At 54.9% G+C, this 20,614-nt stretch overlaps 1 protein-coding gene across 2 annotated transcripts; it reads left to right on the forward strand.

Annotated features, from left to right (window-relative positions):
* The first annotated feature begins 1,629 nt into the window (after positions 1 to 1,629).
* On the forward strand, positions 1,630 to 12,467 carry CBX6 (chromobox 6). 2 transcript variants are annotated; one of them, XM_055253276.2, is made up of 5 exons: positions 1,630 to 1,827; positions 2,004 to 2,047; positions 2,192 to 2,257; positions 2,400 to 2,466; positions 6,741 to 12,467. In XM_055253276.2, exons 1-5 carry the CDS (start codon positions 1,759 to 1,761, stop codon positions 7,731 to 7,733), a joined length of 1,239 nt encoding a protein of 412 aa, XP_055109251.2. In that variant the 5' UTR covers positions 1,630 to 1,758; the 3' UTR covers positions 7,734 to 12,467. The 2 variants fall into 2 exon arrangements, with proteins under 2 accessions (XP_055109251.2, XP_055109252.2); XM_055253277.2 differs by having other exon boundaries at positions 6,795 to 12,467.
* Positions 12,468 to 20,614: the final 8,147 nt, after the last annotated feature.

Genomic DNA, 20,614 nt, shown 5'->3' on the forward strand with positions numbered 1-20,614 from the left:
CTGCCCACCCACCATCACCCACGTCTCCCAGGAGGACATTTCTATTTTTGCCACAGCAGCTCACCATGGGCTGGCCAGCAAATAGCTGTTTCCCTGGAACATACTGATTTTAAGTGAGGAGAGGGATTTCTCTCAAGGTAATAATTGGACAAATCTGCGGGGAGAAAAAGACTAACATTTTGCTATGGTGGATTTGAAACACAAGAATTGGCATTGTAGCACAGAAACGTAAAAGTCTTTCCTAATGAGCCATTGATGTTCGCAAGACACAACCCTGACTCTTCACAATCCCCATTCCTCCCCACCCCATCTCAGCCCCAAGGTGGTCACTGGAAGGATGGTGAAATCTGTATTTAATGACACTGAAAGGTGTCCACTTTATAGCATTAAGGGAGAAAAGCAGATTCCAGAACAGTGTGAATAGCGTGATCTCATTTTGTTAAAAAATTACATCTACAGACAATGTGTATGTATATGTATATACATACATACATACATAGGTGTACGTGAGTTTAGGCATAGAGCAGAGGCTGGAAGATTGGTGAAGATGTTAACAATGGTTTTATGGGGGTTATGGACAGTTGTTTTGTCTGTATTTTTAAAATGGTTTTACAAAGAACAAGACTACTAACATAATGGGAAATAAAGTTCAACTAATTTCAACATTTAAAAAGTGGAGCGTTTTGCGCGGCAGGGCTATTTTTTGTGTCTCCGTTCCTGGACAGCCCCAGCTCGATCCCCCGCCCCTCCTCAAGTGGGAAGCTGGGATCTGGGCTCCCCAGAGCAATGGCGGAAGCTTCGCGCAGCTGCGGGCGGGGAGAGGGACGCGGCCGGGTCGGGGGGCCGGGAGGGGTGCTGGGAATCGGAGAACACAGACATGACCGCGAAGGCGGCTTCTGCCGAATGACCAGATGATGACCCGCTGTGGGCCCAAGGCGGGGTGAGGGGAGCCCGTTCCTGCCCGCGGTCCCTCTCCCTCCCCCACTGCCACACCGGCCCCGCCGAGTCCTCCCCGGTCTCCTGGGCGAGGGCAGGTGCCGCCCGAGACCCCGGCCGCAGACAGATGCCCACGGTCACTCCGGCCTTCCTCGGCCCCATTCGCCGCACACCCCCTTCCTGCGGTGGCGTTTTTGTTTTAACTCTTCTGAACTGGTTACAAAACCACACTCCCACGAATACATAAATAATGGGTGGGGGGCGATGTTTTAAAGAAATTCCTGCAAGGCCTGGCAAGGCAACAGCAACTGCATTTCTGCTGCATCATATTTAACTGTTTGCAGGCTGCTGCGGGAGATGCGCGGTGGCGGCGAGACTCGGGCTCCGCAGCCCTTCTCCGCCCGGGGCCTGGCGAGACTCGCGTGGGGATTAAGAGGCGAGGAGAGGGTGTCAGCGATCGGGCGCCGGCAAGATGTGAGGGGGAGGGGTGATAAGCGTAAGGCCGCAGCGTGCCCACAAGCCGGGCACCCATCGGGTCGGCCGGCAATTGCTCCCTCCGCCGGCGCGGCCCCTTTAAGAGCCAGCGCGCGCCCCCGCCCCGCGAGCGCCGACTTTCCCTAGCAACCGCCCAGGGGGAAGGGGAGGTCCTGGCAACCGCGCGCTAGCCGCGAGGGTCACGTGACGGCCCGCAGCTGGAACGCGAGCGCGCGCCCCGCCGCGCTCCCGCCCGCCGGGGCCTGGGCGCTGCGGCGCGTGCGCGAGCGGTGCGGCACCGGCCGCGGGCGCAGGGAGTATTATGGGCTGTGGGTGCCGCTGAGCAAGATGGAGCTGTCTGCAGTGGGCGAGCGGGTCTTCGCGGCCGAATCCATCATCAAACGGCGGATCCGAAAGGTGAGCCGCCGCCCGGGGCGGGCCGCCGCTGTCCGCAGCCGCGGCCGGGGCCGGGGGCCCTCGGGGCGAAGCGGTCCCGCTAGCCCGGCTCCCTCGCCCAGCCCCGCGCGGCCGCCTCCTCGCGTCCCCGCATCCTCCCCACCCCCACCCCCGTTTTTCTCCCCTCTGTTTTTCAGGGACGCATCGAGTACCTGGTGAAATGGAAGGGGTGGGCAATCAAGTGAGTGTCGCGAGGTCCGGGGGCGTCGCGGGAGGGGAGGCAGCGGGCACCGGGGCCTGGGGTGGGGGTGCGCGCGCTTGCTCTCGCCGCGTGCCTGTCCCTCTCTGGTCTTCATCCTGATTTTGTGCGTTTGTGACTCGGCAGGTACAGCACTTGGGAGCCCGAGGAGAACATCCTGGACTCGCGGCTCATTGCAGCCTTCGAGCAAAAGTGAGTTGTTGGGGAAGCTGGCAGGGGCTGCGAGGCCGAGGCTCGGCTGGGGCGCCGCGCGGGGAAACGGGAGAGCCGGGGAGGGCGCGGAGTGGGGCCCGGGAAGGGGCTCTTTTTAACCTCTGGTGTTTTTCGGCCGCAGGGAGAGGGAGCGTGAGCTGTATGGGCCCAAGAAGAGGGGACCCAAACCCAAAACTTTCCTCCTGAAGGTAACCTGGCCCAGCCCCAGCAGCATCCCCCTCTCGGGCCCCCAGCCACGGCACAGCACGGGGCCTGGAAGGGAGGGACAGATACGCGGCCGCCCAAGCGGGCGGGCCTTTTCAGAGGGGCCCCAGCTGGGCAGGGGGTGGTTGTGAGCCCCCCCAGAAGCCCCTGATGGCAGGCCTCAGCCAGCTTCAGCTTCAACAAGAGGGTCCTGGGACTGGGGATAATCCTTCCTGTTGAAACCAGGGGCTAGGGATGCCTTTAGGGCTCCAGGAAAGGGGGTGGCTGAGGCAGGTGGGGGATGCCCATGGGAAGGAGGCATTTGTTTGAGCTGTTATGACTGTGCTGGGAGTTGGAACCCAGAGGGAGAGTGAGTGGGGTCTCACCTCCTGGCAGGGCACAAGGAGAGGATTTGGGGGACCACCTGCCTCCCTGCCCGCAGCTTCCCCCGTTCCCTGTCTTTCAGGATTTGTTCTTCATGGCTCCCCTCCTTTCTTGGGGATCCAACTTGAATTTGACCTCAAATCATTTCACTTTGAATTTATCGCCCAGGCTGGGCCACTAACTTTAGGGCTCTGAGCCTCAGTTTCCCCCCAGTCCCGGCCATGTCTGGGGGATGGGGATGTGGGAGTGAGAGCATAGCATATTAGCCTCTGCTAGGGAGGGAAGAACTTCCAGAGGAAGCCATCTTGGAGGATTTGGGTTTTTATTTTATTTTGACAAGGAAAAACAGAGTCTGGGAAAGGAAGGGCAAGATGGCCCTAGGTGGCAGGCACGGCTGCAGGTGGGACTCACTGGACCACCTGTCTTCCTGTAGTGCTACGGATGCCTCAGGGCCCCCTCCCACCCGACAGCCGGTGACTTTATGGGAGGACTCTTTTTCGGAGAAGAGAAGCAGAAGTGAAAGAAATGTTGGTTTCCAGAATTTCATATTTTTATAACCCCCACCTTCAAGCGACGTGCATCCTAGGGGATCCGGGGAGTAACCTTAACCCTGATGCTTCTCTTGGGGAGGGATGGGTGGAGCAGCTGGAAGGCTGGTGGGCTGTGTGACAGCCTCTCAGTGCAGCTGGGGCACCCTCTAGCGGCGAAGCGAGTATGACCATGAGCGTTGACACACAGAACGCCTTTTTTTCTTGATAGTTCTTTTGGTTCCTGAGCTGGCTGTGGGCCTAATACAGGGCTGAGCCTCCACATGGATTATCTCCTTTAATTCTCTCAACAGTTCCAAGAAGTAGGGAGTATTATCCCCATTTCACGGATAAAAAATCAAGGCCTAGGAAGGGAAAGTGACTTACCCGAGGTTCAGCTTCCTGGCTTCATCCTGTCTCCTTTTCTTCATCTTGTGCCTTGAGGAGTCCATGTCAGGTTAAAGGGGGAAGGCAGACACACACAGGAAACTATGAAGTCTGCAGAGTTGGCATGGCAGGGGATAGAGACGCAGATAGTAGGACTTTTTTCTCTGGACCCTAAGAAACAGGTAGCCTGAGAGTGGTGTGGATATTTGTGAGGGGCCATGGAGATTAGCTTGGGCCGAACACATTGCTCTGGGGCTCCCTGAGAGGCAGTATGGCAGAGTCAGCAAATTACACTCGGCGCTTTCTGCCAGGAACTACTCTGAAGCAAACAGGAGCCCATGAGATAGCTTCCATCCTCCCTGTTTTATGCATGGGGAAACAGGGCCAGAGGTGTCCAGTAACTTGCCCACAGACATGGGGAGAGGCCATGGTAGAGTTCAGGTGCTTGAACCTTCACACCATCTGCAGTGCATGCCAAGCCCACAGAGCTATGCCTGTCACCTGGTCAGGGTGCAATAAGCATGTGGCTACAGTTATTTTTAATTCATCAGGCAGACCCAGGTCCCACTTTCAAAGAGTTCTCCATGTGGGGAGGAAGAGGAACAGTGAACCCTTTAAAAAGTAATAATATATAGGAAGTATAAAGTAAGAAATGTCAATGTATGCCAAGCGTACATTGGAAAAAGATCACTGCTTGTAAGTCCACCACCCATGGGTAGGTCTGTTCAGTTATTTGCTGCATGCCAGGCACTGTGCTGAGCAGGTGCCATGTATTCTCTGATCATCACAGGAGTGCCCGTAGTAGGCTCTGTGATGGTCGAGCAGATAAGGAAAGGAGACTCACAGAGCCAGGGTTTCTTTCCGGGCCTGCCATTTGCCCACACTCTGCCCCTCCCCCAGGAACAGTCCGTCACCACTGGACTCTTGGAAGCATAATTGCAGAAGTCAGGAAGCTCAGGTAGTTTGCAGAGGGAGTAAACACTTAACTTTCTGAGAGTCAGAAAGTGTGGGGATGCACCTGCAGGATGTCTGCTTACCACGCCAAAAAAGTCTGGGCTTTTCCCTGCCTTTGTGTGGGAAGGGGTCTGAGGGGCCCAATCCCTGGGAGTTGGGCTGGCAGCATTGGCATGGGCAGGCCCGACTTCATGTGCTGCCACCTAGTGGCGGAAGGGATCGTTAACCAAGCTGCCCCAAGAGGCCCTGCTGGGAGGACCATGTGGAGTTACAGTCCCTTCTCCCACGGGGCTGAAGGCCACGTTCTAAATGAAGACATCCTCGCTTAGCCAACAAATAGGCCAGCAAACACCTCTCCTGGGAGTTGTGGTCAAATGTAATCTAGTCTTGTCTGAGGCGCATGTGGGCTACCTCCAGGTACTAGTTAAGCATCCAGTGCTTTGGGGAGTGGGAGGTAGAGAGACCTCACAACAGATCCCACCCTCAAGGACCTCACAGACCAACCATGAGGACATGGCCTTCCTCTCGGTCCCAGCCATCTCCCACCTAGATTGAGGGCAGCCATGACCTAACAAGCCTCCCGCCCCAGTAGGATCTGTAAAACCCATGCCCCTTGTGGCACCCCACATACACCCCAGCCTCTGTCCCCAGCCCTTGCTTTCAGTCCTGTGACTCCTCACCATCTTCTCACACCACTGGGACCTTGCCCAGAGGACTCTCTGCCTCTACCATTTGTCTGTCTTAGCAGGCTCCGCGGCCTCTGGAACTGTCTGGGGTGCCGTCAGGGCTCAGTAAGGACCAGGATTTTCTCCTACTTAGGTGTCCGGGCCAGGCTTCGATGTTTCATTCTCCAAGCCTGGGGTCTGTGCTTCTCTAGGCTCTGTGGTTCTTTCGCTGCACGAAATCACTTCATGTTCCCGCTGCCCACCGTCCTCCCTGTAATAGGGCAGCTCTCCAGGGGACAGTCTGTGTGTGTGCAGCTGTAACCCCAAACAACTGGTGCCTGGCGCCTCAGTACCTTCCTTAGCAAAGAAAGGACTGGCCATGCAGACAGTTTACGTTGCCTTACGAGTCCCTTAGCATCTCTCCATTTAGTGGCATCTGACAACGGGTGGGTTGGACTGGAACCTGGGGTCTCTTGAGAGCCCTGCGGCTTTAGAGAGATGTCATGCCTGGAAGGACAGCTGGAAGGACAGGCCTAGGAGCCTGGGGCCGTATTCCTGGCTGCCTACAACCTCTGCACCACCATCCTGCCCCAGAAAATAGGGAGTGGTCGGGCCCACCTTTAGGCGTATCCCCACCAAACTCATGTCTGACCGGGTTGGGTTCCAGCCCAGGCTTTGGGGTGCAGGCTTTGGGATGCATAGGTACCAGTTCACTCTGAGCCAGGCACTGGGCAGACAAGTAAATGAGACCCATCCAGGGAAGTATGGTGGCTGAGGTGCTGGCCAGCTGAGGAGGCAGACTGGAGCCGGAGGTCAGCCTGCTCAAAGGCGAGAAAGTGCGGGACATTGGGGACATGGTGGCTCAGCGGGACTGGGTGCGGGGGAGCAGGGAGGACCCACCTCCTCCTTTCTGTCACCACGAATGAGCCCGTGGAGGAGTCCCCGCTTGGGCTGGATCTGCCACAGAGCAGGGGTTTGGCAGGGGCTTCTGAGCAAAGGGCTGTCCTCCCCACACTGTGTCCCAATTGTTGACACTCCTCCGTGTCAACAAGGGCAGCCGTGGAGTGGCCCAGGGCCCTCCGTGGAGCTAGCGGAGGTGGTGGGTGGTGGAAAAAACACAGTTTTGGAATTGGGCCTGGACAAGGGTGTCCTGACTCTGACCTTGGAGTCAGAGGCAAATTGCTTCATCTCTGAACCTCTGTTTCCTTTTCTAAGGCGAGGTCATAAAGACCAGTGATTCTCTTAAGTGCTTTCGGGATCGCTGGCTGAGAGGCTGTACTTAGGGCTGGCTGGCGCAGGGACATCCAGGGGAGGTCAGCGGGGCAGCCCTGAGGTCCCACCCACCCCTCCCTTTGCCCGCAGGCGCGGGCCCAGGCCGAGGCCCTCCGCATCAGTGATGTGCATTTCTCTGTCAAGCCGAGCGCCAGTGTCTCCTCGCCCAAGCTGCATTCCAGCGCAGCCGTGCACCGGCTCAAGAAGGACATCCGCCGCTGCCACCGTATGTCCCGCCGTCCCCTGCCCCGCCCGGACCCGCAGGGGGGCAGCCCCGGACTGCGCCCGCCCATCTCGCCCTTCTCGGAGACGGTGCGCATCATCAACCGCAAGGTGAAGCCGCGGGAGCCCAAGCGGAACCGCATCATCCTGAACCTGAAGGTGATCGACAAGGGCGCTGGCGGCGGGGGCGCCGGGCAGGGGGCCGGGGCGCTGGCCCGCCCCAAAGTCCCCTCGCGGAACCGCGTTATAGGCAAGAGCAAGAAGTTCAGCGAGAGCGTCCTGCGCACCCAGATCCGCCACATGAAGTTCGGCGCCTTTGCGCTGTACAAGCCTCCGCCCGCCCCCCTGGCTGCCCCGTCCCCCGGCAAGGCTGATGCCTCAGCCCCGGGCCCTGGGCTGCTTCTGGCCGCCCCCGCCGCCCCCTACGACGCCCGCAGCTCTGGTTCCTCCGGCTGCCCCTCGCCTACACCACAGTCCTCTGACCCCGACGACACGCCCCCCAAGCTCCTCCCCGAGACGGTGAGCCCATCCGCCCCCAGCTGGCGCGAGCCGGAGGTGCTCGACCTGTCCCTCCCTCCCGACTCGGCAGCCACCAGCAAGCGGGCACCGCCGGAGGTCACAGCTGCTGCCGGCCTGGCACCTCCCACGGCCCCTGAGCCCGCCAGTGCCTCCTCCGAGCCCGAGGCTGGGGACTGGCGCCCCGAGATGTCACCCTGCTCCAATGTGGTCGTCACCGATGTCACCAGCAACCTCCTAACGGTCACAATCAAGGAATTCTGCAACCCTGAGGATTTCGAGAAGGTGGCTGCTGGGGTAGCAGGCGCCGCTGGGGGCGGTGGCGGCATTGGGGCGAGCAAGTGAGGGGGCTCCACCAAGGAGGGGGGCTTGGGGGGGCCCTCCTGCCCGAAGTCATACTCTTGCTCCCACCCCGCCCTTGCCCCCAGCCCTCTCTCCCTGTGCTTTGCTTGTCTCAAATGGCTCGGTGTTGACCCAGGGATGGGGCTGGGTAGTTGGGGTCCCAGAAAGCCAGGGGGTAGGGGCCACCCTGGAATGGGGCAGGGGAAGGGCACACCCCCTGCCCATGCATGGTAGGGCCCACTGGGTGGTTTCTGGAAAGCCCTAGAACCTAGGGTTCCTCTGCCCCTTCCACATCCCACCCGTCTCTCTGGCTTGCTTCCTGCTCTCCTGTGCGGCGTCTGATTTCTCGGTGCTAACCTGGCAGCTGTGGGGCCCTTAGGAGACCCCCACCGAGGGTGGACACAGTCCCTTTCCTTCCTGCAGATGCCTAGGCAGGAGGAGGGCATCCTGCCTGTTTGGCAAAGTCCCAGGCAGAGGCCAAGGATGAGGCCAGACTCGGCTCCTCCCTCCACATCAGCCAGGGCATCAGAAGTTGGGCCAGGGCGGGGTCTTCCCTGCTCGATTTTGGATGAGGCCTAAGTAGACCCCCTATGCCCTGCCCCAGCCCTGTCTCTTTCCTAACCCCCTCAACAGTGGGAGGAACTGGCAGAGGGTGCACCTGGCCACAGCCTCCCCTCATCTAAAGGCCCCTTCAGTTCTTGACCAAAGGTGCTACGAGAACCTGCCGTGGAAACTTCCAGTTGCGCGTCTGCCCCACTTGCTGTGTTTGTCCGTGGGTTCATACGTGCATTGGGTGCTAGGCCCCAGGCTGCCGGGTGGCACCCTTTACAGTTCCTTTGAACAGGGGCATTGAAGGCCTGGACCGCCTCTCGCCTCAGTAGGCCTGGGGACCAGGCTTGGGTCTGGAGGTTTGCTGTGGAAGTCACCAGGCCTCCCCTCCTGGCCCAGGTGTGGGGGCACCATGCCCCCCACCCCCCTGCCCTCCTCGGGGTGGTCAGCCCAACCTGTCGGACCTTCACTTCACATCATGTTGGGAACCGAGATAGAGAGGGAGACCCCGTTCCAAGCTCCCACTTCCTCCCGGTGTTTGGGGAGGACGCCGAAGAATCCATTCCCGAGGGCCTCCCAGCTTGTCCCAGCCCCTCTTTTGCTTCTGACCATGGAGGCTTTCTCACAGCCCAGCCTGCCTGAAGCAAAGGAGCCTCCCGTGTCCTGGGCAGCTTCTGTTTCCCTCTGCTGCCGGAGAGCTGAGGCACCCATGCCAGTGGCAGAGGCCACAGCGCCAGCCTTAGGCCAGGCCCTGGGAGGGCAGGCAGGCAAAGGTGAGACCAGAGGGGCTGTGTTCTCCAGGAGAGTGAGGGTGTTGGTCCCAGGATTGGGACTGGGGCCCCGCTGGCCAGCCCTGGGCCACTTCCCGGGTCTCCGTTGTGCGTGGGTGGCGTGTTCCAGGCGTGGCTGGAGCTGGCTTCCTGGCTGTGCTGCCATGGGCCCCTCCCTCAGAAGCACGTTGGCAGGAGGCTGATTAGAACCCTAGCGCCTTTGGTCCTAAGAATGGGAGGCTGCCTTCCTTCCCAATCTCCCTGCCAGGGCCCACAGCGTGGCCCTAGCCCTCCCCTCCCCGGGATGTAGAACGGGGACCCTCGCAGGGTCGGGGTGGGGGCTGATACTCCTCGGCCCCTCCCTACCCTGCCCTGTGTGTTGGCTTTGTGGCCGTCCAAGTGCCAATTGGCTTTTCCCCCAAATAAGGGCTGGTATTTCTCCTCTGTCCTTGGAGGTGATTTCCCCCTGACCCCCTCCCCCAGGTGAGTGACCACCTGGGTGCCAGTTACAGGTGTTTCCAGAGACCATAGAAATGTGTTTTCCTGAGAGTTCGTGTCATTCGTGACTTTTTTGTAAAGAAGTTGTGTTTTCAGAGGTGATTTTATGACAGGAAAGTGAAAGAATTAGTTTTGCAAAAAAACAAAAACAAAAAAAGAGGAAAAAAAAGAAATAGAAAAAAATATTGTGGGATTCCTATGGGGGGGTGGGGGGGAGAAAGAGATATTTAAGAAAAAATAGTAACGCAGTGATTGCACAGGTGAGGTGGCAATGTCAGGATGGGGCGGAAGCCTGGGCCCAGCTGGCAGGTCCCCTGGCGTCGCAGGCACTGTGGAGAGGGCCTGGATCCAGATCTCCACACCCATGCTTGCTCAAAGGGAAGGGCAACAGCGGGTCCCCGGGGAGCTAACCCAAGCTGCAGGTCCTGGCAAGCTGAGGTTTGGGAGGGTGGGGGTTGTCACTGGTGATTTTCTCCAGGGGGCTGGTGAGTGGGCAGTTTGGTTTCTTGCCTCCTTCTGTTCCTTTGCCAGTTGTTGGGCCATCTGGTCCCTACCACCGCCACCCTATGGGGGAGACCTCCCTCCCCACGGGTCACCCTAAAGCCCACAACCTCTCTGAGCCTCTGTGGCCTGAAAGGGGATGCAGGCTTCCGGAGGCAAGAAGCTGGGCCCTGGGGGTGGCTGGGGAGAGGGAATGCATTTCCCTTGCCGCAGGTGGTCTGCTTCTGCTGGCCTGAGCTCCAAGCGGAGCAGCCCGGGCCAGCCTTGGTGCATGAAGAGGCACCAGGCACACCGCCTTGAGGTGGGCAGTGCCCATGGGGGCCAGAGTGGATGGGACCGAGGGTGAGCAGAGGCCTCCTTCCTCCCCTCTCTAGTACCCCCGCCCCCCACACACTTGCACGGATCAGCCTCCCTTGGGAGATCAGCCTCCATGGGCCCCTCCTCCACCCTTGCTGCTTTCCATTTGCCTAATTACCAAGCAGAAGTTGCAATCTGGTTTGCTTTATTTTTGTATGTGAAATAACCCCCAAAGCCCGATCTCCTCCTATGTTCAATATTGGTTGGGGCATCCGTCATCTCCCCTTAAGTGCACCCCCTCCCCACCCAAGTATCATAGGAAACAGGTGAGGTCTGGTGTCTCTGATTTGAGACGGTAAATTGGAACCCATCCCTGTCTCGGTCCCCACCCTGACCTTTAGTTTGCCCTTCTGTGAAATGGGTACACTGGGCAGCAAGGCCTCTTCAGAAAGTGCTGCTGGTGTCAGAGCAGCTGCCCAGTACCAGGTGGGGGTCAAGGTTGCTGGTACTGGGACCCCCAGCTGCCCACAACCCTCTTTGTTCTCACCCTGCAAAGGGGTCAAGGTCAAAATGAGCCTCATCCTTCCTATGATCTGGGAAGAGGTGATGATCAAGTCCCCAACTTCAGTGTGAGGCGGACAGAGTTGGGGGGATGGCCCCTTTTCGAAGAGGTGAAAATGGTTTTGGAGAAGCGCAGCTGCTTCACTGGGGGAATGCGGCAGGGACTGGGGCCCAGGATGCTTTGGCCTATGGGGAAAAGCCCTTTAAAAGGCAGGGCCCAGGCCCTGGAGCCAGCACAAGACTGGCAGCGAGCCCCTGAGCCAGGAGGTCCTGGAGGAGAGCCAGGCCGGTGGGCCTGCCCAAGGCTGGAGGGTCAGCCCCAACACGGAGCTGGGTGGGCTAGGGGGCTGGGCTGCTACCAGCCTCTCTGGCCTATGGGGACCCAAGAGGACACATCCCCCTTTTGCCCACTTTTCTGTGTCGTTTTGTTGTTTTGGTTTGTGGTGGTTTTTCTTTTTTCTTTTGTTTTTCTTTTTTTTCTTTTTTTTTTTTTTTTTTTTTTTTGCACTTCGCCCACACGGGACAGTGGAGCCCCACCTGGTCAGTTCCACTTCCGGGCTCCCATGCACTTGCCCAAGGCGGCCTCTTTGGGACGGGGATGGTTTGAGAATCACTTTTAAAGAAAAAAGGAAGACATTGAAAGGTTTTAGTTTCTTCCCTATCTGCATGTCCTCTCATATAGAAAGCCCAGAATTAGGGGCTAGAACTCCAGGAGAGGGTCTCCCCGACTCATCTCTTGCTGACAGTCACCAGGATGCAGAAACAGGGAGATAGTTAGTGGGGGCCAAAGATGCCCCCTCCCAGGCCTTCGTGGTTCCCTCCTCTGCCCCCTGCAATCTTTGGAGGAGTCAGTGCCTCACTCCAGCAGTGAGTGCCTACTGTATGCAGGTAGTCAGCCAGGCAAAAGGAGACTAACGGTCTCATGGGGGAACCCCCTTGCAGGAGGCCAGGTAGCTGGAGCGAAGCGTTCCGGCTGCCCTTGCTGCTGGGTGGAGTGGAGAGAGAGACTTCTTTTCGTTGGTTTTAATTTAAAAACACAAAGGCCTAAAGAAATACGTATCTTATAATTTTTTTAATTTTTGAGAAGTTCATTTAATGAATTGTGCACGAATGAATTCTATATATATAAAATATACATATATAGCTCTATATTTGGGGAGGGGCACTGTCTCTTTTTTCTCTCTCATTTTTAAAATGAAGTGTTGTTGCCTTTGTATGTGGTTCAACCATCCAGCTCCCAGCTGGCTAAACTTTGCCTCCAGTGGTCAAAGATGGGAAAATAGTGGGGTTGGCAGGAGATGGAAAACGGAGGTGCCGCCCCAGCATGGGGGGCAGGTCCCCCAGTCCACCCTGCCCCTCCCCCTGTGGAGAAGACGCTTAGTTGGGGTTGTGGGTTTGGGCTCCATTCTGGATTCGGCGGTTCCGGGGGAGGGGTGGGTCTGTGCCGATTACTCTGTCTTGTACGTTTGTTCTGCTGCTCTTCAATATTGTATCAACGCCAGGAAAGGGGGGTGAAAAGCCTCTTTTACCCCCCAAATAAATTGTCACATTCCGAAGCTGAGGCCTAGCCCCTAGGTTGGGGTGTGTCTGTGTCTTCTTCCAGCTGTGACTGGCTTTTCAAAAGCAGCAGGCCCATGTCCCTCCAGTGACAGGTGAAGAGGGGGAAGCCCTGTCCCACCGCTGGCACTCACTTGCTTCCCGGTTCCTATCTCCCACACTCCCCCAGCTCACATGTGCCTCAGTGGGAGAAAGAGATGCCTGCTGCTTCTTGGACCCTTGAGAATAACGGGTAGGTGAGAGTGGGAGGATGGAGGTCTCATCACTGCCTGTCCCTCAGTGGGAATCACAGCACCCGCAGAGAGGAAGGGGCCTCTGGGGTTGTGGCCCCAGAGCCCAGGAGAGAGCAGGCCAGAATGGGGCACCAGCTGCTCTTGCCATTGGGTCTTACGGTTTGGCACCCAACTGTGCCATAAAGTCCGATATCACATTGAGATAATGAGAATGGTGGTCTTGGCGTTTGTTTTCTGGGCGCCATGTGCCTTCTCTCATGAGATGACACACCCTCTCCCCACATAGGTGGGCTTAAAAGCAGCAGCCCCAGGCAAACTTCCATGCCTTCCCCAGGTGCCTGGCGTTCCACCTGCAAGCTCCCGATGACTCCTGTGGCCACCTGTTGCCAGGCCTCGGACAGGTAGCGCTCTGGTCTCCCCTTCCTCACCACCCCACCTCCTGTCTGGCCTCTCTAGTGTCTCCTGCCCTGCACCCTGGGGTCCTGAGCGCTTCTGCTTTGGCAGCAGCTCTGGCCTGGTCCACCGGTCTCCATCCTGGCCTGCACCTGCCCCCTGTGTCTTCCACACAAGTGCCATAGGGGTCAGGGAGCCTACCGCCTTCAGGATCATGCCCTGGCACCAGGGCCTCTAGGCAGGCAGGAGTGTGATCTAGTTCCTTGTCATGCCTGGTCCCAGCGCTGGGGATATTCAGTGCAGACAGACACTGCTGTTAATTTCCAGGCTGCAATGCCCAGAGGCCCCACAGCTCAACACAGCCTGTGTGCCATCTGCAAATGGCTGAGGTGCAAAGTCTCCCCCAGCCTCCACCTCCCCGCCCCCCTCCTCCTTGCCTCCCTCTGCCTGAAGCCCCTCCCCTGCCACCTGCCCTCCCGGGCCCTGCCCTGTCTCCTCCCTCGGTATTGACCTGCAGTTTTGTCCGTCCCCCTTCCTAAGGACAGGGCTGGGTCTTCATCCCTCTCTGCCCACACCTCAGTGTCTGGCACATGGTAGGCCCAGATCATCTCCGTCACCAAGCTCAGTCCTCTTCCTATACTGGCGGGGACAGTGAGGCTTGGGAGTGGCTGAGAGGTAGACCCGGGGCTCAGTGCAATCAACCAACTGCCTCTGAGCATTACCAGTGGGCCTGGCCCGGGCCAGGTAGGGAGCAGCAGGACAAATGGGAGTGTGTCCCTGTCCTGGATACGGGGCTGCCACTGGGCAGGCGGCTGGGAAGGGACCCACAGTGAAGCACCGACAGGGCAGGGGAGGCCAGCCAGTAAGCCAGGGCTGGTCCTGCTCAGTGCCACTGCTGTACCTCACGGCCACCTCTTTGTCATCTTGAGCACCTGCCTTGGTGTTCTACTCCCAGAAAGCCCTCATTCGTACTTATTTTTTTGACCCCAAATTATCAGTGCACCTACTCTCGGCCAAGCCCTGGTGAGCACATCACTGGCCCTAGCCCATGTCCCTCACCCGTGCCCAGCGAGCCCACGAGTTATGAGCAGATGTCATGGGGAAGAGGAGGCCAGAGCAAGGGAGTCAGCATTCACCCCAGCCCCATCTGTTTGCCTCTGAACCCCAAGCTCTTGGGAATGAGGACATGGGGCAGTCCATGCGAGGCAAGTGCATGCCGAAATTGGTCACTGTATTCCTGATCACAAGTCCTGCCATTGCTAAGTAGGTAAGTCTCCTTATTAGTTGAGGGTTAATGAGTGAGGAGGCTGTGGCAACTTCTCGAGGAATTGAACAGTTTGTGATGAGGACTGGGCAAGACCAAGCAATTGCCCAAGAGCGAGCTGACTCGGCTTAGAGGAGGGGGTGCCTGCCTGGCCCCCACCCCCTCCTTGTCCTATTCCTGGGCCTCTTCCCAGGGTTAAGGGTCAGAGGTGGGGTGAAGTTCAGGGGTGGGGCAAGCCAAGGAGTGGGGGATGGGATGGGATGAGGATGACTATTTTTGCAAAATTACCTGGTTACGTTTGTTTGTTTGTGACAGAGTCTTGCTCTGTAGTCCAGACTGGAGTGCAGTGGCACAATCTTGGCTCACTGAAACCTCCACCTCCCGGGTCTGGGTTCAAGCAATTCTCCTGCCTCAGTCTCTTGAGGAGCTGGTATTACAGGCACACGCCACCACGCCCAGCTAATTTTTGTATTTTTAGTAGAGACGGGGTTTCACCATGTTGGCCAGGCTGGTCTTGAACTCCTGACCTCGTGATCCGCCTGCCTTAGCCTCCCAAAGTGCTGGGATTACAGGCATGAACAGCCGTGCCCGGCCTTTGGTTGTTTTTTAAAAGCTAAAAGTTGAAATTTTTTGATCCATGTCAAGCCATGCCTGGAGTGAATAGGGAGGTGACAGAGGCCACATCAAATTGCCCAGCCCCCTCCCAAGCCAGCTAACAGGCCTGCGAGCTGATTCTGTGCCCTCTTTGTTCAGGCTGCTGGCTTCTGAGAGGACAGACTTCAAAAAGGCCTGGTGGCCTGCAGAGGCCAAGCACAAGGACACCTGATCCACAGCGGTGGGGTCTCAAAGGAAGCAGCAGGGGAGAGGCCTCATCCTGGCCTCCAGACATCTACACACTCTGAGCATCAGCCAGGGAAGCTGTGAGCTCAGGAGGGAGTCCCAGGAGGGACAGAGGCCACTCCAGGGCGAGACTCAAAATGACCCTCGTGAGGATAATGAGGCCTGAGGCAGTGGGGACAACAGGAAGTGGCCAGAGTGGAGGGATGTTTGGAATATTTAGAATTTGGTGAGGGACTGCCTTTGAGAGCTTGTAAAAAAAAGCCTTTTTGAAGAAGCACCTGGGTATGTGGTATAGGCAGAGGAGTGAGTGAGTGCACTCTTCTCGGGTGGAGAACCTGGTGGAGGACACGGCTTGCAGAGAAGGTGAGTTCAGCTTGGGACACGTTGGGAGTAAATCAGCCATAGGGTCCTGGAGGGATTTTCATCTATGGATTTGAGGCTCAGAGCGAGCTCCTGCCCACCCAGGCACTGCTGGACAAATCTGTTGAAGGGTCCTTGTCCCTTAGTGCACCTCATCTCTGAGATGACTGGTCACCAGCCATCCTGGAAGCACCACCAGGGACATAGGTGCTTAGCTCTGGAGGCCACTAGAAATTCCAGGGGTTAATGTCCAGCCCCTTGCCACCCGCCTCTACCCTCTCAATCTCATGCCTTTTATCTCCATGAGCAGCCCCCATGAGGTGAGGCTGGGGAATGATTAACCCCATTGGATAGGTGTAAGGCGAGGCCTGAGAGTTGTAGGGTGGGGATGCTCTGCAAAATCACTCAGAGGCAGAGAGAAGGGAACCCAGGTCTGAGGCATGAAAAGATAGAACCTTCTGTCCTGCTAACCTTCTGTCTATACTTAAAGACTGGGTAAAACATAAACATTCTTTCAAATACCCAACTGAGTTTCCAAGATTAAAAAAAAAAAATTCCCAGGGACCAAAAACAAAGAGAAAAGCCAAAAATCAGAGTGACAAGCAGGTATTTATTCTTTGACTGTCCTGCAGGGTGGGCGTATGGGTGGCAAAGGGAGGCAGGAGATGGGTGTGGGACGTGGTGGGTTTTGCTAATGTTGGTAACCAAAGGAGCTTGGATTTTATACCTGTGGAGGGAGGGATAGGAGACAAGGCCTGGGACGCTTGCCAACAGAAATTTGGAACCAGAATAAAACTGGACCCATATCCTCAATGAAAAAAGCAAATGGTGGGGAAAAATCCACCCTTTCACAAAGGGAGAAGAGAAAAATGTTGTAGTCTCATTTCTGGCTCGGCTGGAAAAAATGTAAAAAGAATGATCTCTTGAGAAATTTTAACTCTAGACCTTCACTAACACAAATTTGAGGTTTGAATTTGTATTACCCACATGGTCCCAGGACTCCCAAGTATAGAAATTAATATAAGAAAAAAACCTGGGGCAAGTTACACCACAGACATGTGGCTACTAGTAGCAAATGCAAGCCTCTGTGGATGGCCCTACCCACAGTAAAGGCCACACAGGATTCTCACAGATAAAACCATTGTAAATGTGAGCTCACTATCCAAAATTACAAAACATGCAAGCCACAAAGACGAATAGCAAAACAACCAACAGTACATACAGAATCCTGCACCTAATACATTATTTTCAAACATGCATTGAAGATTTCCTAAAACTGCCAGGTGCAGTGGCTCATGCCTGCAATCCCAGCACTTCGGGAGGCCGAGGTTGGCAGATCACCTGAGGTCTGGAGTTCGAGACCAGCCTGGCCAACATGATGAAACCCCATCTCTACTAAAAATACAAAAATTAGCCGGGCATGGTGGCACATGCCTGTAATCCCAGCTACTCAGGAGGCTGAGGCAGGAGAATCACTTGAACTCAGGAGGCAGAGGTTGCAGTGAGCCAAGATCGCGCCACTGTACTCCAGCCTGGAAGACAGAGAGAGACTCCATCTCAGGGAAAAAAAAAAAAAAGATTTCCTAAAATTATCATGTATATCATGTAGCAGGAGATAAAGCAAGTCTCAATAAATTTCAAGGAATTGGCATCTCAGATCATGTGTAATTAGTTAAAAATCAACAGCAAACAGTGATGAAAACAGTGTTGTACTGGCATAAAGATGGGCTTATAGACCAAAGGAGTAGAAAGGAGACCCCACCATAAACCTTCACATGTATGGTCAAATGATTTTTGACAAGGGTGCCAAGCCATTCAACGGTGAAAGGACAGTCTTTTCAGTACTGGGAAAACTGAATATCCACATACAAAAGAAGGAAGTTATATTCTTACCTAGTGCCATATAAAAAAATTAAAATGAATCCATCACTAACCATTAGGGAAATGCACATCAAAACTACAATGAAATGCCAACTCATACCTATTAAGATGGCTACTATTTAAAAAAATAAATGTTGGCAAGAATGTGGAGAACTCAGAACCCTTGTGCACTGTTGGTAGGAATATAAAATAGAATAGCTGCTGTGGTATGGTGGTTCCTCAAAAAATTAAAAATGCCATGTGATCCAGCAATTCCATTCCTGGATATATACTCAAAAGCATTGAATGCAGAGTCTGGAGAAGATATTTGTATACCCATGTTCATAGAAGCGTTACTCACAATAGCTAAATATGGAAGCAACTCAAGTGTCCATCAGTGGAAGAATGGAGAAGCAAAAGGTGACATACACATACAAGAAAGGCAATACACATACGCAAAAAGAAAGGCAATTCTGACATATGCTACAACATGAACAAACCTTGAGGCTATGATGCTAAGTCAAGTAAGCCAGTGATAAGAAAGACATATAGTGTATGATTCCACTTACATGAGATATTTAGAGTAGCCAAAATCATACAGAGACAGTAGAATGGTGGTTGTCAGGAGCTTAGGAGGAGGAAGGATGTGGAGTTAGTGTTTAATGTGTATGAAGTTTCAGTTTTATTTATTTTTAAATTAATTATTATTATTACTTTTTTTTTTTTTGAGATGGAGTCTCGCTCTGTTGCTCAGGCTGGAGTGCAGTGGCACAATCTTGACTCGCTACAAGCTCCGCCTCTCAGGCTCACGCCATTCTCCGGCCTCAGCCTCCCTAGTGGCTGAGACTACAGGCGCCCGCCACCATGCCCAGCTAATTATTTTGTATTTTTAGTAGAGATAGGGTTTCACCGTGTTAGCCAGGATGGTCTTGATCTCCTGACCTCATGATCCGCCCGCCTTGGCCTCCCAAAGTGCTGGAATTACAGGCATGAGCCACCGCACCCGGCCAATTATTTACTTATTTATTTATTTTTGAGATGGGCGGAGTCTCGCTCTGTCGCCCAGGCTTGAGTGCAATGGCATGATCTCCGCTCACTGCAACCTCCGCCTCCCAGGTTCAAACGATTCTCCTGCCTCAGCCTCCTGAATAGCTGGGATTACAGGTGCACGCCACCATGCCCGGCTAATTTTTGTATTTTTAGTAGGGACGGGGTTTCACCATGTTGGCCAGGCTGGTCTCGAACTCCTGACCTCGCGATCTGCTCGCCTCAGCCTCCCAAAGTGCTAGGATTACAGGCGTGAGCCACCGTGCCTGGCCTGAAATTTCAGTTTTACAAGGCAAAAAGACTTCTGGGATGGATAGTGGTGATGGTTGCACAACAATGTGAATGTATGTAATGCCACTCCACTGTACACTTAAGAATGGGTAACGCAGCCATAAAAAGGAATGAGATCATGTCCTTTGCAGGGACATGGATGAAGGTGGAAGCCATCATCCTCAGCAAACTAACACAGGAACAGAAAACCAAACACTTTATGTTCTTACTTATAAGTGGGAGTTGAACAATGAGAACACATGGACACAGGGAGGGGAACAACACACACCAGGGCCCCTCAAGTGGTGGAGGGAAGGGAGAGCATCAGGACAAATAGCTAATGCATGCGGGGCTTAAAACCTAGATGAGGGGTTGATAGATGCAGCAAACCACCATGGCACATGTATACCTATATAACAAGCCTGCACATTCTGTACATGTATCCCAGAACTTAAAATAAAATTAAAAAAATAATAGTTAAGATGGAGCTGAGCGCAGTAGCTCATGCCTGTAATCCCGGCACTTTGGGAGGCTGAGGGGTGGATCGCTTGAGGCCCAGAGGCTGAGACCACCCTGGGCGACATGGCAAAACCCCATCTCTACAAAAAATAGAAAAATTAGCCGGGCATAGTGGTGCGTGCCTGTAGTCCCAGCTACTCAGGAGGCTAAAGTGGGAGGATCACTTGACCCTGGGAGGTCAAGGCTGCAATGAGTCATGATCCGAACACTGCACTCCAGCCTGGGTGACAGAGCAAGACCCTGCCTCTAAAAAATTTTAAAAAGAATGGTTAAGATGGTAAATTTTGTTATTGTAACATATTTTACTATGATTACAGAATTGAAAATCAAAACAAAATCAATAGCAAAAAGATAACTAAAACCCAAAACTTCATCTATGCAGACAGTAACCCAGAGCTCTGTTTCCCCTGCATCTTGCTCCCTCCCCAACCTTCTGAAATCTTTAGGACAATGAGATTCAAAGATGAATGTGAACATTCCTAATAGCGAGCAGACACGCAGGGGGCGCACAGCCAATCTGACTTAAAGCTGGATGGGAACAGGTCCCCCTCTGATCCATCTAGAAGGGATGTGGCCTTCATTAGAGCAAATTGGTACCAAAGTCTTTTCTGTCTTTTCCAAAGGATGAGTGAGCTCAGAGCTTGACAAAGACATGAGCCTCCATTTAAATGACAGCCGCCAGCAATCAGCCTTTATGAACACAAGGGCCTGGGAAACATCGGCGCGGAGCCAGGGTGGGCTGATGGAAACAGAACAAAGCCGGGTGGCAGGGATCCTCAGTCCTGTGAAATAAGAACAAGCCCTCCACTAGCTTATCCTGCCCACCACGCGTCAGGGTCTGAAACTGCAGCGCCAGCAACAGGCTCTTTCAGAGGAGATCTGGATATCCCTAGGAGCTGTCAGTAAAGGCTCAGATACTCCCAGCCATGAGCAAGGAAACAGGACACACTTTGGAAAAGGCAAATGTGGACCCTGTCCCCCAAGGGGACTCATTAAAATGATCGTCACTCGCTAGCTCCCTTGGCAGTCTCTGCCGGCACACATGGCTTGGTCTCTGTGCAGTGGTGCCCTCGTGGAAGGCTTCTGCTCTTATCATCTCTGGTTCCCTCTGTGGGGCTCATCTGCCTGCCTGCCTGCCTGCCTGCCTGCCTGCCTTTCAAACTCAGGCACCATAAAGAGACCCTTGTCCATGAGACAGGTGGCCTGGTTTGAAGCCTCTCGGTCACTTCTCCAGGCCTCAGTGCTCCTCAGCTGGGAAGGAGACTAGGACCCCCTATTTGGCAGGCTTATTTGGATTAAATGAGGTGGTGAGTAAGAAGAAACACCTTTTAGATCTCTGTGTCCAGATGTGACCACAACTCTGAC

This window comes from Symphalangus syndactylus, chromosome 18, assembly GCF_028878055.3.
Source record: "Symphalangus syndactylus isolate Jambi chromosome 18, NHGRI_mSymSyn1-v2.1_pri, whole genome shotgun sequence".
Lineage (NCBI taxonomy): Eukaryota > Metazoa > Chordata > Mammalia > Primates > Hylobatidae > Symphalangus > Symphalangus syndactylus.